Here is a 10,771-nt window from a genome sequence, read left to right on the forward strand (position 1 = left end):
AATGTATTAAATATTGTTTTAAAAAATAATATTAAATATCAAGTGAAGCATAAATTATTATTATATTATAAAAAAGAGTTAATAATATCATTTATATGAATGTTAAATAGAAGTGAAGATAATAATTTTTAACTAAAATATATTAAATAAAATTTAATATAAAAAGAAAATTTATTTTTAAAAAATATAACATAATAAACTCAATTGATAGATTTTAAATTATGATAATATAATAAAAAATAAAAAAATCATCAAATCAAACCAAATAAAATCAATCGTATATTTATTTTATATTTAATTTGAATGATTTTTTTACTTTAAAACCAAATAAAATCACACCGAACACTTTTGGTTCACACAACAAGATTTAGGCATAAACACAGTCCGAGCTGGTAGTAGACTCCACAAATATGGGAAAAAAAGAAGAAATTTTTAACTTGCCAACTGTGACACTTTAATTTATTTTTCCCCACACTCTCTCTTGAGTCTTGCCTCTTCTTTGTAGGTCGGAAAAAAAAAAAAAAAAAACACGTTATAATAACTCTTACCCACAAGGTTGGCAAGAAAAGTAGTTAAGCCATAACAGCACACCAGACCAGACCCAGAAAAATGAACTCCAAAAGCTTCTCCTCATCAAATCCAAGCCACAACAAAAATAATTACCCATCATGGGTTCTCTTCACCACACTCTTACTCTCATCTCTATCCCTCACAGTTTCTAATCCAAGGATTACCGAGGCAGGGCTCTACTGTGGCACTAGCAAGGCCCCTCTGAAGGCCAACTACATCCCCAGCTTCATCAAGGAGATGGAGAGCCTCTCGCAGCTCGTCACCAGCAACAACTGGGGCACACACTCTGTAAAAATATCAGGCTCAGGCTCATCCATTCCCATTTACGGCTTCGCGCAATGCTTCCGCGACCTCTCCCACACCGACTGCCTCCTCTGCTATGCCGCGAGCCGCACCAGGCTCCCCCGCTGCCTCCCTTCCGTCTCGGCCCGCATCTACCTCGACGGCTGCTTCCTCCGCTATGACAACTACAGCTTCTATTCGGAAGGCACCGATCCTTCGAGGGACGCGGTGAACTGCACCGGGGTGGCTGCTGGTGATGAGGCTGAGAGGGTGGAGCTTCAGGAGAGAGTTGGAAGAGTGGTGGATAATGTGGTTAACATTGCTGAGCGTGATGGTAATGGTTTTGGTGTGGGAGAGGTTGAGGGGGTTTATGCTTTGGCTCAGTGCTGGAACACTCTTGGGAGTGGCGGGTGCAGAGAGTGCTTGAGGAAAGCTGGGAGGGAGGTGAAGGGGTGCTTGCCCAAGAAGGAAGGGAGGGCCTTGAATGCTGGCTGTTATTTGAGGTATTCCACGCAGAAGTTTTATAATGAGGATGGTGATGCAGGTGGTGGAAATGGTAAGAATATATGCTTATATGTATGTATCTGTGAGGCCTTTTAGTTTCAAGCAAGGTTTTTAAATTGTGGCCGTCGTCACGATACTTGACATTGCAAGAAATTGCAGATGAATGAGGTCACAATGAATAAAATAACCTTGATGTTGGAGTCAAAATTGTAGTTGCAGACGGTTTTTTAAAATCTTGTGGTTTCAAGTTTTGTCCTTTTGTTTTTGTTCCAACCTTAAGTCTGCTAGAGCGGACAATATCTCAATATCTCGGCTTGTGGACTTGAGGTGGGAACAGTTCTCAAATGTGAATTAAAGCTTACACATCTATTTTGATTTTTAGTATGCAATTTTAAATTCAGTATTTGTAGTCGAGCAAAATTTTGTTACTCTTTAGTCTTTTTACCATTAAAACTCAAATGCTTTTCAATTTTCCTTCACTGGCCTAAATAGGTTCCAGATCTTAATTCATAGATGCCTAGATGGCACTGAGTTGGAAAAAAAATGTTTTTGTTTCATTAATTTATTCTCAGCATTCAAAGAGCCAGTTCTATGTTGATTTCATGACCTGAGTTTTAATTTTTCAGGGTTCTTAAGAAGAAGAGGAGTCATAGTAGCAGAAGTGTTAGCAGCAGCTGCAGTTATAATGCTCGCTCTCTCTGCCTCCTATGCAGCTTTCACAAAATTTTCAAAGATAAAAAAAGGTGAAAATTTAAAAAATGGGATTATCATTACTATTTACTACACAATTAAGATATATTTGTGAATTGATATGTCTTCACTTTCTTATGCTGTATTTCTTTTCTCCTGCATCACTCAGAAAACAATAATCTCGGTCAGATTTCCTCTTCCATAAGCAAATCTAGCTTGAATTACAAGTACGAAACTCTTGAGAAGGCCACAGATTATTTCAACTCCTCGAGAAAAGTAGGCCAAGGTGGAGCTGGTTCAGTTTTCAAAGGTATTCTCCCAAATGGGAAAGTTGTAGCTGTTAAGAGATTGATCTTCAATAACAGGCAATGGGTGGATGAGTTCTTCAATGAAGTGAATTTGATCAGCGGAATTGAACACAAGAATCTTGTCAAACTATTGGGTTGTAGCATTGAAGGCCCTGAGAGCCTCCTTGTGTATGAGTACTTACCCAAAAAGAGTTTAGACCAATTTATCTTTGGTAAGTTCGTATTATTGTAGTACATTGTAAACTTCATTTTTTATTTTAGTTACATAAAATCAAATGCTTATCTATAATTTTATGAAGGTAAAACACACTAATTGTCTCTGCAGAAAAAAACAGAACTCAGATTCTAAACTGGAAGCAGCGGTTTAACATCATTCTAGGAACGGCAGAAGGGCTTGCATATCTTCATGAAGGCACTAAAATAAGAATCATCCATAGAGACATCAAAAGCAGCAATGTTCTTCTGGACGAGAATCTCACTCCCAAGATTGCAGATTTCGGCCTTGCCCGGTGTTTTGGTGGTGATAAGTCACATTTGAGCACTGGAATTGCTGGAACACTGTAAGCCCTTGGATTTAACATGATATCGTGCATGTTACATACATAATTAGTGTGTCTGTTACTGACATATGATGGTTCTTTTAAGGATCTGTTCAAACTTCAATCCAATAGAATTAAACTGTTAGTAAGAAATATGACTTAAATAACATTATTGTCCCAGATTGTTCTTATTTTGGTTCTTATTAAAAAGAATTGTTTCATTTTAGTCTCTAACATCTTGTTTTAGTTCCTATAAAACTATAAATTTTTTATGAGTCCCTCTTGTATTAGAAAATTTTCACTTTATTTCTTGTTATTTAGTTAATTTCAGGTCAATTTTTCAATTTCTGTTAGTTCATACTTCATAGCTTCACATAGACAGAAAATCTTGATGTCAAAGACTAAAATAAAACAAAAAAAAGGAATAGAGATCAAAATATATTTTTTAAGAGGAATGAATCGAAAAAAATTTAGATTATAAATGAAAAATTATTTAAGCCTGAAAAAACAAATAACTTTCATTCATATAGTTTTTAGTAGCAGACTCTGTTACACATGCCTAAATCCTTTTAATGTAAACGTCAAGAAAAGTTTTTTAATGTACATTTCTAGCTCAACTCTTCGTGTGAATAGGCCCCTCATGGCATGTAATGAAATATTTAACTCTAAAGTTTGTTTTATTTATTTCTCTTATAGTGTTAATTAACACTTGATTTTTTATTTCTGGAGCAGAGGTTACATGGCTCCTGAGTACCTAATTCGAGGACAACTTACAGATAAAGCTGATGTCTATAGTTATGGAGTACTTGTTCTGGAGATTGTGAGTGGCAGGAGGAATAATGTCTTCAGAGAGGACTCTGGCTCGCTTCTACAAACAGTAAGACTTGTGCCTAACCTGCACAAAATTTGAAACAAAAACCTTGTTCAATATTTAGGCTAATAATGAATTCAACATCTTTTGATTGGAAAATTATCCTTTTGGCGCCAGGCTTGGAAACTATACCGATCAAACACATTAACCGAAGCTGTTGATCCTTCCTTGGGAGATGATTTTCCTCCATCGGAAGCATCAAGGGTGCTTCAAATTGGATTGCTTTGCACACAAGCTTCAGCTTCCCTAAGACCATCTATGTCCCAAGTTGTTTACATGCTAAGTAATACAAATTTAGATGTTCCCACACCAAATCAACCCCCATTTTTGAACACTGGAATGCTTGACTCAGATAGTTCCATTAAGTCTTATAGCACTAACAGCTTCATATCCAATGCCTTGAAGAAGATTGGAGTGTCCTACAGCTACTCAGAGTCCTCACGAAATTCAGATGGGCCATCAAGAAGTGAAGAATCAATTATCCAAGTTTGATTTCCATGAAATTAAATTGCAGTCTTCAATAACAATTGGGGTCGAAACATCACAGTTTTCAAGGTTTCCGTGACTGCAATAACTGTCACGTTGCTCACATTTGTCCACAATGTATGGCAAGATCATGATTTTGAAGGTCTCCTGAGGGTGACAACAACTGCAGTTTAAAAACATTGTGATTGCCAATATGTTCCTTGGTTTTGGGTGGTCATGTCCATATGTTGTTTAGTAGAAAGAAAGAGTAAATTATTATATAATGTGCTGCGTTTACATTACAAGTATAGCATTTTTTTTTTTATAAATAGCAACAATAAGATTTGAATATAAAACTGTGAGTATAGTACTGAAACTCTTTATCATTAAGCTAATCATAATGTGTTAGTCTTTTTTAATGCAATGGTTTGCAAAAGCATCACAATAGAATCTCATAAGCCTAATTATGTTGGTACCCTGAAGACTATCATTCATCTGCCAGTAAACCAAAATTTATTAAAAAAAATGAAAAAGAAACAAAAACATGAAGGGGGGTCATAAGATCAAAACTCATGGAATAAATAACAAATTAACCATTAACGAAACATATAACTAGGTAAACTAAGCTTATTCCAAATGAAGGAATTACAAATAATGTGTTAGTTCACACATAATCTAACTAAATATTTATATGTTGAGTGATTGCAATTTTTAATACTACAATATTTTTTTCGAAGGTAAAATATATTTTTCATTTTTCTAAAATTTTTGAAAGATAAAAATATAAGTAATTTACTATATTTTTTATTGACTTAAAATTGTAAAATAATTATTGATGTCTTAATAAAAAAATAATTAATACAAAAGATAATTTAAAATAAATTTTTATAAAAAAGAACAAATAAATTCTGAAAAAGTTTCAATATAAAAAGACGGAAATAGTACTAGATAACCTGATTAACCATGTGTCTGCATACTGAACAAGTCGGTCTGTATTCCAAACTATAGAGATGCAGTGAAAATGCTCTTACTAATATACGATCCATATTAAATACTGAGTTTTTGGATGAACGTAAAAGTTTTAGAATATTGTTACAGTTCATTGTGGTCCAATCATTAATTGTTGATTATGTAAAAATATCCCTTAACGTGCAGTGCTGCGTTTACATTACAAGTATTTATAATGTTGATGAACTCTTCCAATAATATCAAAGATGATTACGCTTATTATCTTGGAAATGTCTTGCATTAGAGTTTTTGCTTCTTCCAAACCGTAACCTCTAGCTTCGTCTGGGTGATTTCTATCATTAAATAACATATATAGGTGGGAACATTATTATTTATTGCGGTTCTCTAGAGCTGAAATAGGAATTGATCGATGCGTAGTGGTAGCTAAAGTTCAAATTGATATCGATGTAAATATATCTCTTTTATTGAGATTTAAACATAAAGTTAGTGAATACGATAGTGACTTGAGTATATGCAGCATTCCTAGTAATTAAAATATTGTTACAAGAATTTTTTCTTGTGTGTGTGAGAGACTTTAAAAACATATTGATGAAGAGAAAAAAATTACTAAGCGAGAGTAAGCAAGTTATGGAAATTAACATACCGCCACATGATGTGAATCACTCATTAGTGCCACGTGGGAACGTGGATAAGTTCTCTCTCTCTCTCTTTCTTTTCCTTTGTATGATGAGGTTCTATGGGAATGTATCATTTGCAAGTGCAAAGCTTAACGACGACAAATCTCGCTTGGTCCGGCTCATTATTATGAAAAAGCAATGTCTAACTACCTGCTCCACCAGCAATAACTTCAGCCTATGCTAAAAAGAAAACTTAAGCAAGATAAAATTGATTTATGTATACATATGGTTGATTTGAACGTGAAGAGAAAAGAGAGAGAGGATCGATCTCTCCATCAATAAAAATTAATGATTAATATTTATAGATAAAAGATATTATAAATATCTATTTTTTAATATATTTTTTTGTGGTTTTTAATATATTTTTTTTATTAATTAGTGTTGATTAAAATTTATTAAAAATTATAAAATAATGAATGAAGTTTATTAAAAAATAGTCAAACTTATAAATTTTTTTAATTTCTAATAACTAAAATTTTCAACCAATAATAAAGAGAGTCTTATAAAAAAGAATAAAGAAATTTCAAAAAAATATTTTATATTGAGAGACATGCAGAGGAATTATTCTGGCGCGTGTTGCCAGTTTTAAGCAAATTTGCTAAATTATCAAGTATAGCTTCGTTAAAATACTTCTTTGCTTATATCCAAAGAAGGTAAAAATTAAAATAAAAAATAAAAAACGAGTTTGAATCCTTAATAATTAAATAGAAATGTGTTTCCACAGTTATTTCAACGAACCTCAACCTCAAACATTTTTTTATAGACTGCATTCTTAGGATTACAGTAACTTTAGAAGAACACTTTTCTCAGCAGAAACAAATTCAATTGGATTATAATCAACTCACCAAATTAACCTTGCATGTTTCTTCTTTCACAACTAAAACATTATCCTCCAATCATGATACATCCTAACCTAGGTCGATTAATCAAGATCCATTTCGAAAAATTCATACCTATGTTCGTAACCTGTCTCAAAATCAGAATGAAGTTATCTATTGTAATATTTATAAAATAAATAATCCCGTAATTATTAAGTTGATCTTAGCCTAAATTGAATAAATTTCTAACAGAAAAAAATATAAGAACGAAGTAAAATGAAATTTATCACACAAATTAAAATTAACTTTTGTAGTTTAATATTTTTTAAAAGCTCCTTCGTCTCTTCAAAAGCTAAGATATATAAGTTGTTTTTAAATTATGGAAGAGAGATATGATTTTACTTTCTATTTTCTTTTGTTATAAATGTCTGTTAGAGCATTGGAATAGGGATTACATAAAATTGAGGTGGTATAAAATAAATTTCTTATGTGATGATCATTGGAGATGGCTTAAAAAGTTTAATCACGATCTATATCTTCCTATGACTTACTTTTTAAGGAGAATGTTTTTCCTTCTTAATTAGATTAAAATCCCAAAAAATTGAGATTTAAGTAAAAGTAAAACTATATTAAGTATATCAAATAGGTGTTTGACCTAACCGAACACCTATAAATACCACTAGTGAAATTGAAGCATATTTTCCAAAGGGTACTCAGGTATTCAGCTTGGTTGAACGCCTAAATACTCCTTGGATTTCAAATACTAGTATTTGCCCATGTTGATTACTCACATATTGACAACCTTGACATTCAAGGACTCTTCAAAGCTTCCACTAGTGTTCGAGTTGATGCAATCCTACACCCCAAGGGTATTAGATAGAAGACTCCAAGAGGCTTGGGCTAGAGCTACAAAAGAAGGCCCTAGGGTTCTCATGAACCTTAGGGTAGATTTTTTAGCCCATGGGTCAAGGTTGGATCCACTCTTCTTTGTAAATATTAGAATAGGTTTTTCCTTCTTTTGGGCCTTGTATTTTGGCCATTCTAGTAGTATAGGATTTTAGCCTTGTATTTCAGGACATTTTGAGTAGTCTTTATAGTAGGGACTTTTTTTTGTATTTTCATGTATTTTGTCAAGAAGGATGAGCTTAGTTTTTAGATGGGTGCGTGTAGCTAAGCTCTAGCTTCTCAAGGAAGCTTCTCAAGGAGCCGAGCTTAGTTTTTAGATGGGTGTGTTTAGCTAAACTCTAGCTTCTCAAGGAAGTTTTCTCAAAGAAGCTTCTCAAGGAAGTTTTCTCAAGAAAGCTTCTCAAGGAAGCTACCTAGTCTATAAATAGAAGCATGTGTAACACTTGTTGTAACTTTGATAAATGAGAGTCTTGTGAGACACAACTCAAAGTTCAACTTCTCTCCCTTTTTCTTCCTTCAATTTTGTGCTCCCCCTTCTCTCTTTCTCTCCCTCTTTCTTTTCCTCCATTGAAGCATCATCTCCAAGCTTCTTATCCAAGGCTCATCTTGGGGGTGAAGCTCCTTCTTCCATGGCTTATTCCCTAGTGGATGACGCCTCCTCTCACCTCTTCTCCTTTCTCTTTCGCTGCATCTCCATGGTGGAAAATCACCATTGAAGGACCTCATTGAAGCTCAAAGATCCAGCCACCATAGAAGCCCCACAAGCAAGCTTCCATCAAGTGGTAATCAGAGCACAAGAGCTTCAAGTAGGTGCTCCTTAAACCTCCATTAATTTTTTGCTTTACCTTCTCTTCCATTGTTGTTTCTTCATTTTTCTCCATGTATCTCCTCACATGTCTTGTGATAAATATTGTTAACATGATTCTTTAGAGTTTCCACCGATTAAACTTGCTATAGAAGCTAGATTTGATTTTCTATGGTTCAAATTTCTTGTTCTTGTTCTTGAACCATGAATTGTGTTGAGTTTAGGTTCCTTTGAGTTTTGTCTTGTTATTTTTTGTGGCTAAAACCTAAACCATAAAATTCTTACAAAAACATTAAAGTAGAATAAAACCTCAAAAATCTAGAGTGACTTGTTCACCTATTGTAGTTTTGTCATAGAAGTCATGTCTAGACATGAAACTTGTCACATAAGATTTCTTATGTTGTGCTTAATTTTATTTTCTTGTTTCTTTGTCTAACTCATTTGTTCATGAGTGCATGAAATTCTTTTAGCCTATTATTTGATTTGAGTCAAATCTTTCATGTTAATTAGTCCTTAACATGTTCATGCAAAATTCTTAGAGTCTTTGATTGTGAACCTTTTCTTGAACTTTTAGGTTTCCTTATGATTGTGTCTATTGTGAATTTGAGTTTTGGTGATTGAGTTGCTGGCTGAAATGTTGATCCTAAGTGAATATTGAACTCCTAAAACTATGGTAAACAATCCTAGTGAGTTCAACATACATAGGAAGGTTGAAAGTAAGCCCAAGGCAATCAATATACCATGCTTAAAAAAAAATCGCTGGCGCTGACAGCTTGGACATACAAACTTGTAAAAATTACTGAGAATTGGTTACTTCGAATTTTGAGCTGAAATTTTTAATGAATTTTTTAGACATATGGAAAAAAGTCATAAAAAAATAACCAATTGATTTGGATAAAAGGAAAAAATACTAAAAATCAAACAAGTTGGCATAAAAATCAGTATCCAGAAAAAAAAGGTGAAAGGGAAGCGTGTTTGTTGTTTTTGCTCAAAATTTATTCTATAATTGGTGCCTATGTTATACCAATCTTAGTTCCGAAATTTCAATTAAAAATTACTGTGAAAACAAGTGCCAAAGCTAGAGGTTTGTTGAGTCTTTTTTTTGTAGTTTTTTTACTTTACTCTAGAGTCATTCTAAGTTTCTCTTTGAGTCCTAGCTTGCTTCTATGTCCTTTTCATTGCTTTAATTGTTGAGTAATCATTGAAAAATTGTCTTGTTAAAACTCCATTGTTTTAGCTTTCATTTCATTTTTTTTGGTCTTTGGTTATTGCTTGTCTCTTTGTTTCCTTGTTTGTGGGTTGCCATATAGGGAATTGGAAGGAGGATTGATGCCATCCCTTGAAGAATTTGTGTCAAGAAGAAAGGGGCCAACCACCTTAAGAGCTATTGGACTAAGAAGCATTCCAAATTGAGTGAATCAACAAAGAGAGAACAACCACCAAAATTAAGGACCGTTTTGTAATTTTGTAATTTGCAATTTACTTACCTTCATTGCTTTCAAGTTTTGTAACAAAAAGGCCTTTCATTGGAAGTGTGTTGGGAGCCTCCAATAGGTTACCAAACTTTCATTTGTGTGTAATAATTTAAGGCAATTTTTCCTTAGGATAGTGAGTTTTTTGTTGGGAACCTTGAATGTGGTCATCCAAACACTCTTAGGATTCGCCTAGTTTACATTTCTTGCTTACTTTCATAGCTTATTTCCTTTACCTTCCATTGTCAAACCGCCTAGATAGCTTTCCTTTTACCAATTAGTTTTTTCCCTTATCTTTCACACCTCTTTTAGTGTTTATTTTGGATAGTTTCAACCATAGTTTCTTTTACCTTTTGTTTTCAAACTTCCAACAAGAAAGAACCACAACTTAGGAACCAACATGAGTCATCATTCATCTAGTGTTAATGGTGAGGGTACTAGTCATAAAGACCCTTTATCTAGAATCTTAGATGAGTTGAGTTCCCTCAATTTATGGAAAGAAAAACAAGAGAGAAAAGAAAAAGGGAAAAAAAGAGTGGAAGAAATAAGTCAAGATGAAAGAAAGAAAATAAGAGAGGAAGAAAGAAGAAAAATAATGAAAGAAATTAAAAGAGAAAAACATGTCTCCTATAGTAGTCATAACTCTTGCAAGAGCCTAAGTGAAGAACTTCGTGACTATTACGTAGGAAGGCATAGGTCACATCTTAGACCTCACTCCCATAGAAGAGAAAAGCAAAGAAAGCCTCAAGAGACTAACATTAACCTCCCATACTTCCATGGGAAGGACAATGTAGAGGCTAACTTAGTTTGGGAAATAAGGGTAGAGCAACAACTTACAAAGAAGTCTACTTCAAAATCTTATGGCTCTCACTCTTATCCAAAGAAAGACCAAGGT

At 33.6% G+C, this 10,771-nt stretch overlaps 1 protein-coding gene across 1 annotated transcript; it reads left to right on the forward strand.

The window, feature by feature from the left end:
- Positions 1 to 367: 367 nt before the first annotated feature.
- Positions 368 to 4,624, forward strand: LOC114399310 (cysteine-rich receptor-like protein kinase 42). The gene is made up of 6 exons (XM_028361483.1): positions 368 to 1,408; positions 1,983 to 2,099; positions 2,216 to 2,566; positions 2,680 to 2,914; positions 3,626 to 3,770; positions 3,882 to 4,624. The coding sequence occupies exons 1-6, from the start codon at positions 610 to 612 to the stop codon at positions 4,254 to 4,256; spliced, it is 2,022 nt and encodes a 673-aa protein (XP_028217284.1). The 5' UTR covers positions 368 to 609; the 3' UTR covers positions 4,257 to 4,624.
- The last annotated feature ends 6,147 nt before the right edge of the window (positions 4,625 to 10,771 follow it).

The sequence above is a fragment of the Glycine soja genome, chromosome 19 (genome assembly GCF_004193775.1).
Source record: "Glycine soja cultivar W05 chromosome 19, ASM419377v2, whole genome shotgun sequence".
NCBI lineage: Eukaryota > Viridiplantae > Streptophyta > Magnoliopsida > Fabales > Fabaceae > Glycine > Glycine soja.

What these genes read in the sequence shown, in the direction of transcription:
- LOC114399310 (XM_028361483.1), top strand. Translation starts at nt 610, where the DNA reads ATGAACTCCAAAAGCTTCTCCTCATCAAATCCAAGCCACAACAAAAAT. An exon ending in TGATGCAGGTGGTGGAAATG is followed by an intron (nt 1,409 to 1,982) that starts GTAAGAATATAT and finishes TTAATTTTTCAG; the next exon opens with GGTTCTTAAGAAGAAGAGGA. An exon ending in CTGGCTCGCTTCTACAAACA is followed by an intron (nt 3,771 to 3,881) that starts GTAAGACTTGTG and finishes TTTTGGCGCCAG; the next exon opens with GCTTGGAAACTATACCGATC.